At 45.7% G+C, this 22,025-nt stretch overlaps 1 protein-coding gene across 3 annotated transcripts in view; it reads left to right on the top strand.

Annotated features, from left to right (window-relative positions):
- The window catches only part of STXBP4 (syntaxin binding protein 4), a 108,813-nt gene extending 87,950 nt beyond the window's left edge, over window positions 1-20,863 (top strand). For 2 of the 3 annotated variants that reach the window (XM_075349523.1, XM_075349521.1), the window contains exons 13-18: window positions 206-322; window positions 2,120-2,169; window positions 2,950-3,077; window positions 13,027-13,084; window positions 17,633-18,609; window positions 20,497-20,863. In XM_075349523.1, coding sequence (XP_075205638.1) covers window positions 206-322; window positions 2,120-2,169; window positions 2,950-3,077; window positions 13,027-13,084; window positions 17,633-17,750 — 471 coding nt within the window. In that variant the 3' untranslated portion in view covers window positions 17,751-18,609; window positions 20,497-20,863. Of the gene's footprint in view, window positions 1-205; window positions 323-2,119; window positions 2,170-2,949; window positions 3,078-13,026; window positions 13,085-17,632; window positions 19,068-20,496 lie in introns of those variants that run through there. The other variant, XM_075349522.1, reaches the window with a different exon arrangement.
- The last annotated feature ends 1,162 nt before the right edge of the window (window positions 20,864-22,025 follow it).

The raw sequence follows: 22,025 nt of genomic DNA, 5'->3' as shown, positions 1-22,025 counted from the left end.
TTCTACCATATCCCCATTGGGACTTCTTGCATCAAGCAATCCCACCACACTATCACAATCACCTCCTCTATCGGCAATATCCTCCTATCTCCAGCTTAGCATTTAATTTATCCTTTTTGGTTATGGCATCTTCAAAGTAACAGGTTACAGCAAAATTGTAATGCGTTATGTCAGATGACAAGCTCCAGTTTCTTCCCTTGCATAGGACTGCATACAGGACTTGAAACGCAGGATCACGGTCCTTGATTGTCAACTCCGAAAATCTGAGACGGCACGAAAGGCATATGAAATGTCGACGTTAAAACTAATGCAGTTTGTTGAGGTAAGTGACTGCCTTAAAGATAAGGTATTTAGGAACTTTATTCTGAAGGGGTTAAAACAAGTTATCACCTACCCATAGTATAGGTGATAAGTTCCTGTTTGGTGGGCTGACCTGTGTTTAGGTTACAAAATATGAGCACATGAACATTTTGCTATTGGTACCTCTGTGAATGGGAACTGATTGCACAGGGTAGCAGGGAACTGTTATATATAGGGACTGCAAAAATGAGCACAGAATAGTAGAGATGTATTAACACTAGTACAAGGATGAGGGGGCGTACAGTGATACCAGTTTTACACTTTAGCTTAGGATCTGGTAAATAAGAGTTGGATTGTTCAGTCTTTATAACCTACATCCATATTACTATTGTTTAATCCCTCAATGTCCATCCAAAGTAACTGCATATTCCTCAGTCCACTGAATGGTTCCATAGGGTTGTTTTTGTCAAGATTCCCGTTTTTTGGAGACTTTACAGTCCATTCTTCTAAAATTATGTGAAGCACCTGTAGATTAAAAAATACTCATTACACGCCTAGATTAATTCCTTGAGGGTGTAGTTTCCAAAATGGGGTCACTTGTGGGGAGTTTCTGCTTTTTTGGCACTTCAAATATATTATGGCTAAAGCAATCTATTCCTGCCTAAACTACTCTTCCATAAAATTCCCAAAACCCTCCGTGTACCTACAGTGCTCCCACCTCTTATGGGGTATTGCCGCATTTGGTTGAAATTTCGCAGTAAGTTGTGGAGTCCATTTTTTTTCTTACCCCTTGTGTAAATGAAAAATTTGGGGCTAAAGCAACATTTTAGTTTAATTCCACTTTGCATTACTCCCTTTAAAGTATTAATACATTTCTTGAAAGTAGTTTTGAATAATTTGAGCGGTGCAATTTGTAAAATGGGATTTCCATCTTGGGGTTTACTGACCTATTAGCCCTCAAAGTCACGTCAATTTTTTATTTTTGTCAAATTTCAGATATTTTCATTAAACACAAAACATATCGTCTTAAATTTACCACAAACAAAGTACAATGTGTCACGATAAAAAAAAAAAAAAACACTTTTGGAATCCCTGAGATATGAAGACATATTAAGTTATAAAGTGACACAGGTCAGATTTGAAATATGGGGGTTCCTCACTAAAGTCAAAATTGGCTCTGTCTCTAAAGGGTTGAAGAAGATTTCAACCCTAAGCATAAAATTGCTCATGAATTCACAGCCAAGAAATTTGGCTTTGTTTACTTAAGGCCGCTTTACACGCTACGATTTATCTGACGATATGTCGTTGGGGTCACGATTTTCGTGACACACTTCCGTCATCGTTAGCGACGTCGCGGCGTGTGACACCTACATGCAATCCCGAACGATCGCAAATAGGGTGAAAATCGTTGATCATTGACACGTCGTTCAGTTTCAAAATATTGTTCGTCATTTGGAGCACAGAAGACATATTGGTACGTTTGACACCCTGCAAACGACGAACAACATCCACACGACCGCCTTGGTCAAACAATATATCGCTGAATGATGTAGCATCGTTTGTGAGATGTGTACGTGTGACCGCTACAAAACCGACTTATGAGCGATCTCGGCAAATCGTAACAACGATCTGGGCGTGTCACATCGCTAACAAGATCGCTAGCGATATCGTGGTGTGTAAAGCAGCCTTTAGAGGGATATTGGAATCAATTTCTTGGGTCTGACATCCCTGTACAATAAAGAAACCCCATGTGTCCGACCTGGACATATGTTAATACCTAGATAACCCAAATAATTATTCATTTTCCTTTTCCTTGCAGAATATCCATGAGGCGCTGGCAGACAATTCAGGCTCTACACTAAGTCTTTGGTAAGGATTTACGGCAGAAGTAAAACACAGTTATTGCGTCGCCCCCTCTAACTAGTCACCTCAACAATTGACCCAGGCCCCAATAGCGCCTTTGACACCGATATGAAAAGATCATGGAGGCACCGCAGCGGAAAGGGCATTTTGGAGATACAACACTATTAGGAATTCAATAGTGCAGCCTGCTATACACTATGGTTATAACAGGAGGGGAGGCAGCATAATCTAATGGAATTACAGTTGGGAAGAAATGGTATTAATGCTAAATTGTTTCTGTGACTGCACTTTGGGCTTGCTATTGCCAGTACAATCGTGCCTTCTCTGCTCACGGTCCTCAAGTCACACAATTATCTGCAGTGTATTGGTGAAAGCCGGTGGGTGCAGAGGGAAGGAAGTGCTGATGACACATATGAATGCACACCTTCAAGAACAGAATCTTTATGGGAACATTCATAGTAACGTTGGTTAACCGATAAGTTTAACAGTAATATGAGTGGGGGTTCATATACAAAATATAACGAGAGGTGACCCTTGGTGATAATCAAATCTGCAGGACCTTAGCGCAGCAAGGCATTAGTGGACACATTGAGACATCATGCTGCGCTAATTTAGGTGTTTGTCTGAATCATAAACTTTTCAACACAGAATAACAATGAAGGTTTTGTCGTCGTCCCCCCCATAGATGTAGTGTGAATACACCTTAACATATTGTGATCCATTTATGACAATAAATTTACTACAGAAATGTTATACATTGCTTTCTTTTCTCTACCAATTTTGCAGTGATCATGCCCCAATGTTGTCTTCTCAAATGAAAATCCTGGGCAAAAATAGACAGGGTGTCATGTCGGCTTTAGCAGCAGAAGCGAAGGACCTGTCGGTATTTGTACGTTCACTAATAGAAGCTGACTGTGAGTCTGGTATTAACTCTTTTCTGTAACATCCCTAGATTACATTTGTGTCATTTTCCCAGAATCCTGGGTCTCTCCAGCTGCATGGTTCCTTTTTCTTAAGGTTTCTTTTGCTCGTTTCTAGCATGCTCTGATATTCTATCCAGTACAGAGAATCCAATCCAACTCTTTATAACTGACCCATACTGGATGCTATAAAAACTGAATGACACCTAAAACATAGGTAAATGTGAGATTTACTGGTACTAGCCAGGGGAGGGTTGATCCTACTGACCAATTCCCTTTAGGCCTCATTTATACGCCAGTATTTTTGCATTAATATTTGTATGTCAAAGCCAGGCACTTATAGAAAAAATCTATAATTGAAAGATTGACACCTGTTCTGTGTTTTAGAGACACTCCTGGTTTTGGCATACAAATAGTGATCAAATACTGTTAAAATACTGATATGTGAATGAGACCTTAAAGCAGTGGTCCACTAGAGTTTATAGTGGCCACATCAATTTAAAGCTGGTACAGAATGTTTTTTCCAAATACCTTCTGTTACCATTTCTGCCTGTGAGCGGTGCTATAGCTATCCGCTCATCCCCAATCTCATGGCTCGGGCTACAGTGACCTTTGATGCCCGATTATGTTACATCAACTTCTGGAATTGGAAGGTGACCCAGTCTCCCTGAGTGACTGGGCTGTGGACGGAGTTTCACCGCATGTCACAGCCCACCATTATGTGCATTCTCTCATTCACTGTTTTCCTTAACAGAGTGCCGAAAGCACGTGCAATGCTGGACTGTGATGTGCGGTGAAACTCCGCCTACACCCCAGTCACGTATGGAAACTGGGTCCCGCCTCGGTGATATCAGGTCAACTTCCAATTCTGGAACTTGACGTGACGTCACCGGACATCAGAGGGAGCTGCAGCCTGGGTCACGTGATGGGGACTGAGCAGACAGCAATAGAGCCAGTCACAGGCAGAATTGGCAACAGAAGGTATTTGGAAAAAGCCTTCTTTCTCAGCTTTAAATCGTTGTGGCTACTATACATTGTAGTTGACCACCTCTTTAAATGAAGGGGTTGCTGGTGTTGGAGCGCAGAGGCTCACATCGCAACTTGCAATCTGATCACTGGGCACCTATCGGATACCATATCAGCCAAGGGCCAGCTAAAGGCCCCTGTAACAGCCATCTTGGACCTCTTATGAAGCTCACCCACAGACTATGATGTTTACTATACACTAAATACTGTGATTATATTATTTACTGTCATACTGTGGTATTGCAGTATATAGGATAAGCTATCAAACGATCACAGGTCAAAGCCTCTAAGTGACCTTAGCAAAAAAAAAATTGAATCCCCACACTCCTCCGGTAAAAATAAAGAAGTAACAAAGTAAACATATTTTACATCAACAAGTCCATAAAAGTCTGTTTTATCAAATAATAAAATTAATTAACCCTTACATTACATGCCATAAAGAGAATAAAAATGCTAGAATTGTAGATTTTTTGGTCCCCACACATCTCTAAAAAAATACAGTAAAAAGTGATCAAAAATGTTATCTATGAAACCGTTAGCTTACCACACAAAAACAAGCCCCGTCCCAGCTCTGTTGATGGGAATATAAAAAGCGGATTTTTGTGTGCTCACCATAAAATTGTTTTCTCTTAGCCATCATTGGGGGACACAGGACCATGGGTGTTATGCTGCTTATCCATAGGAGGACACGAAGTAGATGCAAAGATGTTAGCTCCTCCCCTGCAGTATACACCCCCTGGCCCAGCCAAGCTACTTCAGTTTTAGTACACAAGCAGTAGGAGAACAAGTAAAAAAAAACATGAGTGAATACTCAGAAAAAAAAAGTACTGAGACAGAAAAAAGCTAAGGCCCAACAGGGCAAAAGGGAGGGTGCTGTGTCCCCCAATGATGGCTAAGAGAAAACGAGTACCTCCTGCCCCTGGGCCCGTCTGACCTTTTCAGGAAAAGAGTCGGAGGCAGCCCCACTGCCGGATCCAGATCTACGGCCGGCATCAGACGTATGGGGCATAATCTGGTTGAAGCGGTAAATCAAAAGTTGATCCTCCAGACGGACTCCATGGCTACCCAGAGCTCGCTTGTCCCCTTCAAACGGGTTTAGCGGCCCACAGGCAACTCTGTGACCTCTCAGAAATTGCTGAAATTCTACGCAGGCACAGGCAACAACCGGATAAGTTATTCAACAATGGTAAGTCCAGTGATTTACTTTATCCCTTCCCTTAGGTACTAAGGAAGGAATGGGCAGGCCCGCCTGGGGTCGCCCTCCCTTTTTCCCGCCTGTCATCACACAAGGGGGCCTCGCTCCTAGAGAATTCGAAAACAGAGAGATTCGGCCCTGAGGTGGTGGGCGCGGTCCCTTCACCTGCTTTCGCTGCCGTCTGGGTCGCGGAGGCCAGGGTGGCTGGGACCGATACTCCCCGCAGGGGTCTTCGCTCTGGGTCAAGCAACCCTGAGTTCCTCAACATTGCAGCACGGATTGCTCTAGCGGGTGAGTACATGATCAATGTATCTCTGTCAGCAGCCGACTGCGTAGTGCAAGCAGCTAGCACCACGGGGGCCATCCATCGGGCGTCCTGGCTCAGATCCGGGAGCGCGGACACGGCTTCTAAGAAATCCCTTACCGCCCTTCCCTTTGCAGGAGGTCGTCTGTTTGAGGTCAGGCTGGATCAGATTATCGCCGAGGCCACAGGAGGTAAGAGCACCTCTCTTCCACAGCTGAGTCCAAAACGTATCCCTAAGAGAACCAGATCCCCGCAGAGGAGCAGGAAGAATCCGTCCTTCGATACAAAACCTTCCTGGCATTCTAGGCCTCGCCAGCCATCCAGATCGACGTCCGGATCACAGCGATACCCCGCTAAATGACTCGTGGTCTTCGCGCACCTGCGCAGATCAGGTAGGGAGGGGCGCCTGTTTCTCTCCCACACGTCTGACTGCCTTTGATCACGGACGCCTGGGTCAGAGAATTTCTAGACTCTGGGTACAAGATAGAGTTCTCATCAATTTCACCAAGTCGTTTTTTTACCAGCTCCAACTTCGGACCGATTCGGGGAATCTACTCAAATCCTTTCTTCGTCCCCAAGAAAGAGGGCACTGTGCGCCCTGTTTTTGTCAAGTTTTTCAACAGATACGTCAGACCCCGGAAGATTCGCATGGACTTGTCCCAATCTGTGATTGCCTCCTTGGAGTTCGGAGAATTCCTCTCTTCGCTGGTCATGAAGGGCGCATACCCGCACTTTCCGATTGCCCAACAGCGCCGGAAATTCCTGCGCTTCACAGTAGCAGAAGTTCATCAGCAGTTTGCTACCTTGCGGCCTTACATCTGTATCATATGTGTTCACAAGGGTTATGGCGGCGGCCATGTTTTATCCCGCACCCCAGAGGTATTTTTAGTGACTCCGTACCCAGTCCACTTGCTGAGCTGATCAAGAGGTTTTCTTTCGACGACTGTCTCCTAAGTGTTCAGGTCACCATCGGCTCTGTCCCAACTCGGCTAGCTCACCATTTGGATGACATCCTCTCTGACCCCGGCCCGCATGATTACCTTCCTAGGCATAGAGTTCGGTACTTCCCAAGGATGTGTGTCCCTCCCGCAGGAAAGGATTGTGTCCCTCCAAGGAGACCTCAGGATCCTCCGCCATTCCAAGACGGTGTCCATACGTTTTGACACGAGAGGCCTCGGTTGGATGGTGGTGACAATAGAGGCCGTTCCGCTTACCCGCTTCTGCCTGCGTCCCCTGCAGTTCACCCTGCTGAACAGAGGGGGACAATTCTATATTTTCCTTGGCTCGCGGGATCCATTTGCCTCCGGGAACCCACTACTCGCTTCTATGGGGGACCAGAGGTCTAGATCCTTCCAGAAGAAGGTCTTGCTGACCGGTGCACTGGCACAGTCACCACAGATGCCAGTCTTCGAAGCTGGGGAGCCGTGTTTCCACCATCACACGACTCATGGTCGGTTGTCTCCCCAAGAGAGCCGGCTCCCTATCAACGTTTTTTAGACAACAGAGCTGTTCTTCGAGCACTACAGAAGTTTTCTGCGCTTCATACAGGGATGGCCGATCAGGATCTCGTCGGTCAACGCCACTGCAGTGGCATACATCAATCACCTGGTCGGCACAAGGAACGCCATGGCGACGAGAGAGGTGGAAAAGATCATACAGTGGGCAGGGTCTCACCACTCCAGGTTTTCCGCAGTACATCTCCCCGACGTGGAGAATTGTGTAGCCGACTACCTCAGCGCTAGGAGTCGACGCCCTCATCGTTCTGTGGAATCAGTTCAGACTTCCATTCATCTTCCCACCGCTGCCACTGATCCCATGAGCTCTCAAGAAAATCAAGGCAGAGGGCATTACAGTGATTTTCATTGCCCAGAATGACCCAGTCGAGCATGGTTCGCAGATCTCGCGCAGCTCATTGCAGACGCCACATGCCGGCTCCCAGATCGCCCGGACCTGCTGTCTCAGGGTCCTCTCTTCCATCAAATTTCAGGGCTTCTCAATTTGACGGTATGGCTCTTGAATCCTGGTTGCTAGCCCAGGCAGTCTTTGCTCCAGGGGTGGTGCAGTCTTTGGTCGGGACTCGGAAGCCTTCGTCTTCAAAGATTTACTACCGCACTTGGAAGACCTTCCTTCAGTGGTGCGAGGTCAATGTCAATTTATCTCCGCTGACTCTGTTGCTCCCGGTGTTTCTGGCCTGCCTACAGTAAGGTTTACAGGCGAGTCTCTCGCGGGCACCTTTCAAGCGGCAGGTGTGGGCTCCGTCGGTCTTTTTCCGACCATCTCGGCCATAAGTCAAGATGTTTCGTCCAGCCAGTTCGTTCCCCGCTAGAACCAGGGGGCCACAATCCAGCGTCTGGAGAAAAGCGCTTTTCCGTGATTCAGACAGCATGTTCCTCCTGGCTACTGGTCACAAGATGGGCATGCCGGCATCCATGACTACCATTGCAAGATGGATCAAATCGGCCATATCAGAGGCCTATAGGATTTGAGTCAAGTCTCATTGAACGGAGTAAAAGCCCATTCCACCCACGCAGTTGGGGCGTCTTGGGCAATCAGACGCCAGGCGCCAGCCGAACAGTCTGAAAAGCCGCCACGTGGTCCAACCTTTATACCTTCGCCAGGTGTACACCCAGACGTCACCTGAGGCCTGTCTTGGGAGAAGGATGTGGCAGGCGGCTGTCGCGCACTTATGAAAAGGGCGGTGCACATTTGAACAGAGCATTCTCACAGATTGTTTTTTCTGGATCTGTGTTATTGATTCTTTACCCACCCAGGGACTGCTTTTGGACGTCCCATGGTCCTGTGTCCCCCAATGAAACGATAGTGAAAGAAGGATTTTTGTGTACTCACCGTAAAATCTCTTTCTCTGAGTCTTCATTGGGGGACACAGCACCCACCCTGTTTGGATATTGGGTTGTCCTAGTTTGCCGGTCTATCCCGGTTCTTTACGGGACAGTGTTTTTTCGCACCCGGCTTGTATAGGTTTTTATATCTATGTGTGTGTGTATATATCTATATAATATAATATTTATCTAGAGGTCTATATAAGTCACTGTGTTTCCTCACACGTATTTTCTTGGTATTACCTTGATTACTTGTTGGTTGTTCAGGTTTCTCCTACTACTGCTTGTACACTAAACTGGCATAGATCCGCCTCCGGCTCAGGGTGTACACTGCTAGGGGAGGAGCTAACTCTTTTTTGTGTTTACTTAGTGTCAGCCTCCTAGTCACAGCAGCATACACCATGGTCCTGTGTCCCCCAATGAAGACTCAGAGAAAGAGATTTTACGGTGAGTACACAAAAATCCTTCTTTCTCTGACGCCTCATTGGGGGACACAAGACCATGGGACGTCCTAAAGCAGTCCATGGGTGGGTAAACAATAAACAACGCAACCCAAGGACTAGGAACCAGTCCCAGATAGCCAGGAGTGCCTACTGAGATAGGTACTCCACTATCGTTTGCAGAATGTTCCTACCTAGGTTCACCTCAGCCGAAGCCTGGGTATGGACTCAGTAATTTTTTTAAACAGTATGTAGGCAAGACCAGGTCGCAGCCTTACACCTCTGTTCCACTGAAGCCTGATGCCTAATGGCCCAAGAGGCGCCAACTGCTCGCGTGGAATGAGTCCGCAGCCCACTAGGAATGGGCTTGAGTTGCAAGCGGTAGACCTCCTGGATCACAGAGCGAATCCAGCGAGCCAGCGTTGCCTATGAAGCTGCCTCTCCTTTCTTAGGCCTTTCAAGAATGACGAACAAGGAGTCTATGTTCCTAAAGGGGCTGTCCTAGGTACGTAATATCTGAGAGCCCTCACAAGGTCTAGCGAATATAGAACCCTTTCCACCCCATGGACTGGGTGTGGACAAAAGGAAGGCAGAACAATGTCCTCGTTCATATGAAACTGGGAAGTAACCTTCGGAACAAAATCTGGAAGGGGGCGTAGAACCACCTTGTCCTGATGAAAGATCAGAAAGGGTTCGTGGCAAGAGAGTGCTGCCAGTTCCGAAAACTTGTCTGATGGACGTAATTGCCACTAAGAATGTTACCTTCCAGGAGAGAAGAGCAAGAGAAGATTCCTTAAGAGGTTCAAAAGGGGACCTCTGGATACCGTCCAAAACGAGATTGAGGTCCCATGGGTCCAGCGACCGTTTATACAGGGAAACTAGATGGGAAACACCCTTGAGGACAGTCTTGACTTGCGGATTGCAAGCTAGGCGGTATTGATAGAATATCGAGAGAGATGACCTTTTGCAACCTGACTGCAAAAAAAAAATCAAGCATTCTGGGGATCGCCAGAGGCATAGGTTGGACATTAGATTCCCTGCACTGGGAAAGGAAAGTTTTTCACGTACGGTAGTAAAAACGGGATGAAGGCCGGCTTTCGGGCACTGTACATGGTGGAGATAACCGCAGGAGAGAATCTCTCTCTTGTTAAAGTCCAGGTCTCAATGGCCAGGCCGTCAGCTTCAGGGCTCTGGAGTTCTGATGGGAAATGGGCCCTTGGGTCAGCAGGTCTGGGATGCTTACGAGGCGCCATGAGCAATTGTACTAATTCAGTATACCAGGCGCACCTGGGCTAGTCCGGTGCTGTTAGTATCACCGGGACTCCTTCTGCCTTGATCTTCCTGATGACTCGCGGCAGCAGGGGCAGAGGCGAAAAACATGTAAGGCAGACTGAAACGACTTCAGGAGACTAGAGCATCCGCGCCAATGGACTGTGGATCACGTGACCTGGCTAAGAACGCGGGTACCTTTGCGTTCAACCTTGAGGCCATTAGATCCACGTCTGGTGTACTCCAGTGAGTGCTGATGTGTGGGAACACTTCTGGGTGGAGAAACCACTCTCCTGCAGCCAGTCCTTGGTGACTTAGAAGGTCCGCCGCCCAGTTCTCTACTCCCGGAATGTGTAACGCTGAAAACACAGACTCCCGTCGATTCGGCCCAGGTGAGGATCCTGAGGGCCTCGAGATAAGCTGTCTTGCTGCTGGTACCTCCCTGCCGATTGACCTACGCCAGAGCTGTTGCATTGTCCAATTGGACCCGAATCAAACGACCTGCTAGCAGAAGGGGGGAATGACCTGAGCGCGAGGAGATCGCGCTGATTTTCAGGATGATTTCTGGGAAGGGAAGACTCCTGGGGTGTCCAACGTCCCGAAGCAGTGTGGAGCCAGTACGCTGCTCCCCAGACTAAGAGGCTGACGTCCGTGGTCAGGAGTAGCCAGTCCACTTGGGGGAGAAAAACTCCTTCTCGATATGGAAGAGGACTGAAGCCACCAGCAAAGGTCTTCACCCTTTTAAAGGAGACCGCATTGTCAGTAATAGTGGATGGGAGATCTTCCACACGCAGAGTTTTGGTTGATTGCTGCAATAAGTCCATCGCAGCTTGATCGCTCGGGGAGGTTGAAACCAAGGAATCATGCCGGTACAAACATCATTCCCCTTCCTCCGTCTCCTCAGAGACCGCGGAACATGTGGGAGAACCCCATCTGTGTACCCCAGAGGGAGAACCTTGGGGGTCATGCCCTTTTTCTGATCTGTAACCGGTGAAGCAGAGAGCTGATTCTTATCAAAAGGACCCTCTATAGAGGTGTCATCAGGCAGCGTTCTGTCCAGGGGCCCCGAGGGGTGTGAGGACAATGTTGCATAGCCAGCACCAGGTTCTGGGAACTGTGCCCATTCCGGGGGACTGGGAGCCGTAGGCTCTGGGCTGGCAGCGGTTGCTGCGGTGGTGGCGGGGGGGTAAGCTACAGGGGCACCGGACTCACAGAAGGAAGAGGTGCTATCATCCCCTAGTAGCTCAGCGTCTTATAGTTGTTGCTGTAGTTGTGCAGGGCATAAAACATGTGACTTCAGCCCCTGGCTGATGAGCCACAAACTGATTGTAATGAGGGAGCAATGCTATGCAGAGCTAATATGCAAGTGAGGCTATAACTCACCCAGAACACTGATGGCCCTTTCCCCCCTCCTCCTGTGTCACAGTTCCTGTGGGAAGGAGGAAGACAGCTCTGAGACACGCCCACAGGCTCTGATCATAACAAGAGGGAGCAATGCTCTACAGATCCTGTGTGAGGGTGGGCGTGGCTTATCGAGTGTCGGAGGGGACGGGGCTTTGCTCTGACAAGAAGGCATGAGAAAATATAATAAACAAAAAATGGTGGGAAGGGACTCCCCTTCCCTCCTCCAGCACTGCACAACAATGGTGGACAGAAAAACCTCTATAAGTGTACCACAGCTGCGGCTACACTGAGTCCTGGGAGCTCTCCCCTCCCCCGCCACAGGTGGAATGCTATGCAGGAGTCTGCAATCACAGCCCATGTGCATCCAGTCAGTGTGACCTTTGCTCCAATTTCCTGTCAGGGAGCCAGTGTGCAGATTCTGACGCCTGCTGTGCCTGGTCACAGAACGTGTATCAACTCAGACCCTGCCAGAGGGAGTGAGGAAGTTTTCATCTGCTCTGTGCTCTGGAAAAATCGGGATGATCTCACCTCAGCTCCTGTGGAGATGGCAGTCTGATGCCTGGTCACACTTGGTGCAGTGTATCAACTCAGACCCTGCCAGAGGGAGTAAGGAAGTTTTCATCTGCTCTGGGCTCTGGAAAATCAGTGCCATGAGACCTGTCGTCCAGTGAGGAACAGCCTAGGATCCAGCGTCGCAGGAGGGGGTACGGGGAGGCGATACTCCGCGTTCCCGCCTGTTGATGGTTTTGGGAAATCGGTCCCCAAAGGAACCGTCGCCCTCTAAAAACAAAAAATTCTTGCTGCAGTAGTTTGCAGAGATGTGCCTCCTATAGACACTAAGCTAAAACTGAAGTAGCCTGGCTGGGCCAGGGGGTGTATACTGCAGGGGAGGAGCTAACATTTTTGCATCTACTTAGTGTCCTCCTATGGATAAGCAGCATAACACCCATGGTCCTGTGTCCCCCAATGAGGCGTCAGAGAAAATGTTACGAATCTTGGAAAATGGCGACAAAAACCCCCCTTTTTTTTTTTTTGTTTACAAACTTATGAATTTTTATTTTACTGCCCAAAATTAAAAAAAATCTTTGCACATTTGGTATCTCTCTAATCATACTGACTTGTAGAATAATGTTGGCAAGTAATTTTTATCATAAACAAAACCCCACATCTATGGCAGAATTTGGATTTTTTTCCCCTTTTTCACTTCATTTTATGATAAAATTATTATTTTCATCCAAAACTGCAGCTATTCTCACAATAAACCACCCCTCACACAGCTACGGCAAAGGGAAAACAAAAAAGTTGAGGCTCTTGGGAGGGAAAATGTAAACCCAAAAACAGCAGAGGCAAGTGGACCGTTATTTCTCGGTAACTTTGGTAGTCATGTTAGGAACGGGCTGCAGCTTGTGACTCCTGTTTTCTGGGAGCATTCCTGATCAATGTGTATATGTCTCCCTCTCCTCAGGCCTTCCTTATGGATGGGAAGAAGCTTACACAGCAGATGGTATCAAATACTTTATCAAGTAAGTCAGCAGTCGGAGTCACATCTTGTTATGTACATACGGAGTACTGTGGTCACATATCCAGTTGTCGTTTATTAACAAATCCAGTATTAAAGAAAACTGGATCCATTACAGGCAGAGCACAAATAAGTACACAATTTGCTTTCCATTATTAATCTGTTGGGTTTTTTTCTGTTTGTAATGGATCCATTCTTGCAAATGTGTCTCTGAACACCACTATTGCTTTGGGCATGTGCAGTGCTTATAGAGGACCCTTTACCAAAAGGTTTTATGAAAAAATAGAATATAAAATATTTTCCCTACCTTTCTGGAACTTCACTATCTTCCATTGTGACACTGGTCTGTGCTCTGATCAGAGTGAAAATTCTCCAACCACAGCAAAGACCAGTGTGATAGTGATAGCGAAGAATATTTTAGTAGCCTGTTCATATACATTCAGCAACAAAAATTGACACTGAACACATGGGTTATATTAAATGAGGTATATAATAAATGTGTATATACAGTATAGATCTACTCTACTAGATATTGCCAATAATTGATTGGTAATGTTTCTCGTTGGTTTTCTCATTTCCTACTTTGAGTTACTACTTGACAACCACTTAAGGTACCTTCACACTTAGCGATGCAGCAGCGATCCGACCAGCGATCTGACCTGGTCAGGATCGCTGCTGCATCGCTACATGGTCGCTGGTGAGCTGTCAAACAGGCAGATCTCACCAGCGACCAGTGAACAGCCCCCAGCCAGCAGCGACGTGCAAGCGACGCTGCGCTTGCACGGAGCCGCCGTCTGGAAGCTGCGGAGACTGGTAACTAAGGTAAACATCGGGTATGGTTACCCGATGTTTACATTAGTTACCGGCGCACACCGCTTAGCTGTGTGTGCAGGGAGCCGCGCACACTGAGCGCTGGCTCCTTGCTCTCCTAGCTACAGTACACATCGGGTTAATTAACCCGATGTGTAATGCAGCTACATGTGCAGAGAGCAGGGAGCCGCGCACACTGCTTAGCGCTGGCTCCTTGCTCTCCTAGCTGCTGTACACATCGGGTTAATTAACCCGATGTGTACAGCAGTTACATGTGCAGAGAGCCGGAGCCGGCAGCACAGGCAGCGTGAGAGCTGCGGAGGCTGGTAACTAAGGTAAATATCGGGTAACCACCTTGGTTACCCGATGTTTATCTTGGTTACAAGCTTACCTCAGCTGTCAGACGCCGGCTCCTGCTCCCTGCTCGCTTCATTTGTCACTCTCTCGCTGTCACACACAGCGATCTGTGTGTCACAGTGGGAGAGCGCCTTTGAAGAAAATGGCCTGGACCATTCTGCAACGACCGGCGACCTCACAGCAGGGGCCTGATCGCTGGTAGGTGTCACACATAACGAGATCGCTAACGGGATCGCTACTGCGTCACCAAACGGTGATTCAGCTGCGATCTCGCTAGCGATCTCGTTATGTGTGACGGTACCTTTATTAACTGCAGTATTGCAGTATATGAGTACATGGGTCTTTCTGGCACTTTAGCAGTTAGGAAGGGGTTTTCCAGTAATACAAATTCCCTTTAAAAAGTTCCTATCACCAGCAGCTTCAGATTGGTGATTTTACAAACTAGAATGCAGTCCTGCTGTGCAGTGTGTAATCCCCCAAATCTCTGCCACCTCCTTCACTCTCAAAATCTTGTTTAGTATGAGATCTTGTTATTTTTACTAAAACAGCATTGCCGTGTTATTTCAGCAGTTCCCAATAGGCAGCATCAGTATATCAAATATGATAGCTAATAATATCAGTAATTGCTGGGTACATAATATGGCAGCGCTGTTTCAGTTAAAAGCTTAAGATCTCATGATAATAAGCAAAATCTCGTGCTTTCCCATTAAGGGGTTCCATAAAGATTTGGGAGATCTGGGATGTCACAACCTGGAAGTTCAGGCCCAACATTTGTTAGAACGTCAGGTCTTGTAGGGTGACATTATGGAGTCCTTTCCATAATAAATGATATTTAGAAAAATCTCCAGCTTGAGGCTGCCCACTGTTTTCTTGAGTAAAAAAGACTGGTGATGTGTATTCTTTCACCTCTTAGCAAAACGTGCTGTACATCTTGGGAGTGGGCTCAGAAGCTGAGCCTGTACTATTCCTGGTAGATGATGACTGTGTCATTCAGCCACCATCTGCCTCATAGCAGTGGGAGGAGCTGAGCTCTGCCTGCTGCTGTTAGCAACCTGTTAAACTTCCCTTTCAATTTATGATGTAGGGCGCTTGGCCCGGGGGCACACCCTTCTGAATGCCATCATCTTTCCCTGTGACTTGGGTGACTTGGTCATGGACTGTCAATTGGTTGCAGTGGCAGCCAGAGGTCTGCTGAAGACTACCGTGCCTGCCATGATAATACTGCCAGGGAGTTTAGCCTGTGGCTGGCATACACAGGAGACCGGGATCTTTTATATATTGCTAATGAAGAGGAACAAATCTGGCCCTACGAATTGGTTCTTCTATATTCAAATAACATGGACTATGTAACACTATTTTTCTATATATACTGCAATACTGTGTTGTTGTAGATGATAGCATAAGCAATTGGCCGATCGCAGGTTCAACTTCCCAAAAGAGACTAAAAACTAAAATGAAAGGTAAAAAAAAACCATAGAAATTTGAATCCCTGCCTCCTCCATTAAAAATAAAGAGAATAAATATATACAGTACAGACCAAAAGTTTGGACATACCTCATTCAAACAGTTTTCTTTATTTTCATGACTCTGAAAATTGTAGGTTCACATTGAAGGCATCAAAACTATGAATTAATATATGTGTAATGAAATACTTAACAAAAAAGTCTGAAACAACTGAAAATATGACTTATATTCTAGGTTCTTCAAAGTAGCCACCTTTTGCTTTGATTACTGCTTTGCACACTCTTGGCATTCTCTTGATGAGCTTCAAGAGGCAGTCACCGGAAATAGTCTTCCAACAGTCTTGAAGGAGTTCCCAGAGATGCTTAGCACTTGTTGGCACTTTTGCCTTCACTCTGCGGTCCATCTCACCCCAAACCATCTGGATTGGGTTCAGGTCTGGTGACTGTGGAGGCCAGGTCATCTGGCGTAGCACCCCATTACTCTCCTTCTTAGTCAAATAGCCCATACACAGCCTGGAGGTGTGTTTGGGGTCATTGTCCTGTTGAAAAATAAATGATGGTCCAACTAAACGCAAATCGGATGGAATAGCACCCCCACACCATCACACCTCCTCCTCCATGCTTCACGGTGGGAACCAGGCATGTAGAGTCCATCCGTTTACCTTTTCTACAAAGACACGGTGGTTGGATCCAAAGATCTCAAATTTGGACTCATCAGACAAAGCACAGATTTCCACTGGTCTAATGTCAATTCCTTGTGTTCTTTAGCCCAAACAAGTCTCTTCTACTTATTGTCTGTCCTTAGCAGTGGTTTCCTAGCAACTATTTTACCATGAAGGCCTGCTGCACAAAGTCTCCTCTTAACAGTTGTTCTAGAGATGTGTCTGCTGCTAGAACTCTGTGTGGCATTGACCTGGTCTCTAATCTGAGCTGCTGTTAACCTGCGATTTTTGAGGCTGGTGACTTGGATAAACTTATCCTCCGCAGCAGAGGTGACTCTTGGTCTTCCTTCCCTGGGGCAGTCCTCATGTGAGCCAGTTTCTTTGTACCGTTTGATGATTTTTGCCACTGCACTTGGGGACACTTTCAAAGTTTTCCCAATTTTTCGGACTGACTGACCTTCATTTCTTAAAGTAATCATGGCCTCTCATTTTTCTTTACTTAGTTGCTTTTTTCTTGCCATAATACAAATTCTAACAGTCTATTCAGTAGGACTATCAGCTGTGTATCCACCAGACTTCTGCACAACACAACTGATGGTCCCAACCCCATTTATAAGGCAAGAAATCCCACTTATTAAACCTGACAGGGCACACCTGTGAAGTGGAAACCATTTCCGGTGACTACCTCTTGAAGCTGATCGAGAGAATGCCAAAAGTGTGCAAAGCAGTAATCAAAGCAAAAGGTGGCTACTTTGGAGAACCTGGAACATAAGACATATTTATAAATTTTTGGCATTGCTGCGTCCATAAATGGCCAATCTATCAAAATATAAAATCAATTAACCCAAATAGTAAAAACTGTAAAGAGAAAAAAAAACAAATTGCCACAATTACAGGTTTTTTGTTGCCACAACTCAGCTAAAAAAATATTACAAGAATGATCAAGTTGTTGTTTCTACCCAAAAATAGGATCAATAAAAACGTCAGCTCACAATAAACAGCTCCACCAACCAAAAAAATGGAAAAGATACAGGTCTCAGAAAGACAAGCCCTCATATAACTTTGTCAGCAGAAAAAATAAAGTTGTGGCTCTTGGAAAAATAGGAGATAAAAATGAAAAATGACGTGGTCCTGATTTTCTCCCATATAAACTGTTTAATAAAATGATCTCTGAAAAGTTTTGAACTCCGTGTTATTTTCGGTGACACAACTGTTTGGTTTTCTTTTCCATAATGAAATCACTGTCTTCTTCTCTTGTAGTCATGTTACAGAAGCCACATCTTGGACTCATCCCATAATTAGTGCACTGAGCCGGAGCAGTCCAGAGGATGATCCTGACGATAGCCCTCAAGATTTATTGGAGTTGACAAATTGTTGAATTGTCCCTTCTGATTTTTACTGTGGCTAATCGCCTACTTGCATTCCTGACACCAGGGACCAAGCTGTCCGGCATCTGTCTTGTAGTATAGGGTTACTTTAGCTAATGTTGCTCGAATTTGTAACAATTGTATATATTATTGACCTCGTAAAGAGATATTCTTGAGTTTGGAAATGAACCAATGTGTATACTGGATAGCCTTTTGATCGCTGGAGCTCATGTGAATAGAGCTGTGGTTGATCATCTGCACTGCCTCTCCATTCATTCTCAGTGAGACCATCTGAGATATCACTTGGCTGGTCTTCAGCACTGCCATAATAATTAATGGAGTGAGTGGGTTAACCACTACTTCATTCATAAGGGGCTCTTCAGTGTGTCCCAACTGTCAAACCCCCTCCAATACGGAAGTTATCCGCAATAAAATGGATAAGGAACACCTTCCAAACTTGAAAATGCCCCTTAGAATTTTGCTACTATTTTAAAGAAATAACTTCTAACCTCGTGACAATTTGCCCATGGTGTAGTATTTGAGGACTATACAGTGGTGGCATAGCCATATATTTATCCCTTCTGATTTCTACTTCTGCCTGATTTTTTTAGTGTTTTTTTGTATCATTTGTCTTTTAATAAACAGATTATATTTAGAAATAAAACTGTTAATATATGTTAGAGTTTTATAAGGACTCTCCTCCCTTCATATAGGCTGAAGTAGACATACCTCCTGACGTTTTGTCATACATTTCTATTAACTGAAATCGGAGCATCCGGTAAATGCTTGTAGCTGGACTTTGGTGGTCGTCACAGCTCACAGACACCAATGTTATCTTTCCACATGTTACCCCCAGCATTGTCCTATCATGTGTGTAATGAAGCTGCTTGGGCAGGCACAACTTCATGGTTAACTTTGCTCTGTACTGCGCGCACTGATTCACTAGTTTCTAGCAGCTGAGTATTATCTCTTATGCTTATATAGCACCATCATATTTTGCAGAGCTTTACATACATTATCATCATTGTCCCCATTGGGGACAATCTAATTTCCATATCACTATGTTTTTAGAGTGTGGGGAAACCTGAAAACACGGAGGAAATCCAGGCAGACACGGGGAGAACATACAAACTCTCTGGTGGGATTTGAACCCAGGACCCCAGCGCTGCAAAGCAACAGTGTTAACCACTGAGCCACTGTGCTGTTCAAGTGATTAGGATAAGCTACAATGCCAGCAGCCACTATGTGTTAATGGCACTTTACACGCAGCGATATCGGTATCGATATCGCTAGCGAGCGTACCCGCCCCTATTGGTTGTGCGTTACGGGCAAATCGCTGCCCGTGGCGCACAACATCGCTTACACTCGTCACACATACTTACCTGCCGTGTGACGTCGCTGTGGGCGGCAAACCGCCTCCTATCTCAGGGGGCGGTGCGTGTGGCGTCACAGCGACGTCACACGACAGCCGTCCAATAAAAGCGGAGGGGCGAAGATGAGTGGGCGAAATATCCCGCCCACCTCCTTCCTTCCTCATTGCCGACGGCCGCAGGTACGCTGTAGTTCCTCGTTCCTGCAGTGTCACACATAGCGATGTGTGCTGCCGCAGGCACGATGAACAATCTGCGTCCTGCAACAGCAACGATAATTGGGATTAGAACGACGCGTCAACGATTATTTGAGTAATTTTGATCGTTAATGGTCGTTCCTGCGTTTCACACGCAACGACGTCGCTAACGAGGCCAGATGTGCGTCACAAAATCTCGTTAGCGATGTCGTTGCGTGTAAAGCGGCCTTTACTCTCCCTCTTTCTCAGTCCTTTTCAGCAGCCACCACATCTTCTTGCCATTTCCACAGCACAAAATGTGAGGTAGGTCCACGCTCTCAGTGATGGGCCCTCAAGTCTACATGAAGTTTTTTATCACACATCCATTTCAGAAATATCTCCTCTTCTATATCAGGACCAACAGCATCTCTAATGGTTATGAGCGAATAGTAACTATTCATGTTCGGATTATTCGTAATGCATCCCAAAGTGCTATTCCGGTATTTGTCACGAATAACAAACCTAAAGCAAGGCAATGGGAAACCCGAGCATTTTTCTGGGAAATCTTCATGAAAAATCCTCGAGTTCTCCTTTGATTTGCATTAGGTTCGTGACGAGTACCAGAATAGTACTTTGGGATTCGTTACAAATGATCTGCACACGAATAGTTACTATTCGTCCATCATTAATCTAACATTAAATAGAACCAACTCTTTGCAAACACCCTTTTTTTTGCTCTACTGCCCTTACATACAGTAGGTAGCACATAGTGTTCAACATCATGTGAAAATGCCGAGATGAGGCCCTAAAGTGGGGAGTGGTTGAAGTTACGCATTTTGTATGCCCCATTGTAGTAGTCTTTGGGTATCAGGTATCCTGTTTATGAATCCTCTCATGCAGTCCGCCACCACTGACCCCGTACTGTGTCCTGAACCAGAGTGGAAAAAATGGAAACCTGTGGAAAAAGAAGCGCAATAGGGTCTTACCAGGTAATGGGTTTTGGAGAGAGACAGTGCTAGGATTGCACTCACCTGATGGAGTTGTGCCAGTCACAACTCCTATTTGCGCACATATACTGGATGTGGTCAGCTGCAGCCCCAAACAGGAACGCAGAGAAAACATTTTTGAAAGGAATACGGATTATATGCTGCGCTAGAAACCACACGGATCCAGGGTGTAAAATAAAATTCCTTCTTCTTTATTTAACACAGGTCTACGCGTTTCAGAGACAAAACCATCTCCTTCATCAGGACAAGAAAGAATCATACAACAGTGGATGCAATACAGTTTATATAGAAGTGACTGAGAGTGCCACGTCCGCAAGCATGACTCAGAGCCTTGCAGAAAAAAAGAGCAAAAAATATATAATTTTTATACAAGGGAGATTCAAAAGTGAAATTTCACCATATGCTACAAAATGACCCAACATATAAGAACAAATGATAATGAAAATTGTTGAATAAACTGCATAAAAATGAAACTCAAATTCTGTCTGCCCCGTTTCTGAAAAATTGGCAAGTGAAATGGAATTACACCATATACTACAAGAAATCGAACATATATAAATACAAACATATAAATGCTAATAAAATTTGTTAAATAAAGTGCATAAAAAAGAAACTCTAATCTCGTTTGTGTCATTCCATGAAACATTATCAGAATGGAAACAAGGAAGATTGGTCTACAAACCCAGGTAACATCGGTTTAGAAAGGTAGTGCAAATTTTACCCCTGACCTCTACTCCATGAGAACAGGTCACGTACAAAAAGAGAAAGAGGGGGAACATAGAGTGGAAAAAAGTCTATAAATATATATAATGACTTTTAAATGCAATTAACAGGCAGAAATTAAATTATATAAAGATGATTACCATGATAGTCATCAATGTACAAGTACATGTGCAAAAAAAAAAATGTTAGGAACATGCAGGATCCCGTGGACATAATATATATTAAGGGGGGGTGTGGAATTTCTCACACATTTAGAACATAACATTCTCTTCATGGAGGGAAACACCATCCCCCCCTTAATATATATTATTTCCATAGAATCCTGCATGTTCCCAACATATTTTTTTTCTGCAAGGCTCTGAGTCATGCTTGCGGACGTGGCAGTCTCAGTCACTTCTATATAAACTGTATTGCATCCACTGTTGTATGATTCTTTCTTGTCCTGGTGAAGGAGATGGTTTTGTCTCTGAAACGCGTAGACCTATGATAAATAAGAAGGAATTTTATTTCTTTGTCGCTCCATTGGGAGACCCAGACAATTGGGTGTATAGCTTCTGCCTCCGGAGGCCACACAAAGTATTACACTTAAAAAAGTGTAACCCCTCCCCTCTGCCTATACACCCTCCCGTGGATCACGGGCTCCTCAGTTTTATGCTTTGTGTGGAAGGAGGCACACATCCACTCATGCATTCTCATATTAGTTGGAAGAAAAGAGGGCCCCCACGGGGCCCCCGGCATGTTCCCTTCTCACCCCACTACGTCGGCGGTGTTGTTAAGGTTGAGGTACCCATTGTGGGTACAAAGGCCGGAGCCTCATGCCGTCTCCTTCACCATCCCTTAGAGGCTCTGGGAGAAGTGGGATCCTGAGCGGTCATCCATTACTGGGACTGTGCTCCCTCCGCAGCCCCTGTGGGAATCTGCCGGACCGGAGTCTATTCAACCTCAGGGACCGGGCCCTGCAACTCTAAGGTACTCTGTGTCCCCATAGGGGACTGTGGGAGCGCACCCTC

The sequence above is a fragment of the Anomaloglossus baeobatrachus genome, chromosome 5 (genome assembly GCF_048569485.1).
Source record: "Anomaloglossus baeobatrachus isolate aAnoBae1 chromosome 5, aAnoBae1.hap1, whole genome shotgun sequence".
NCBI classification, from domain to species: Eukaryota; Metazoa; Chordata; class Amphibia; order Anura; family Aromobatidae; genus Anomaloglossus; species Anomaloglossus baeobatrachus.
The sequence above is the reverse complement of the archived record's forward strand: the minus strand, read 5'-3'. Positions and strand labels throughout refer to the sequence as shown.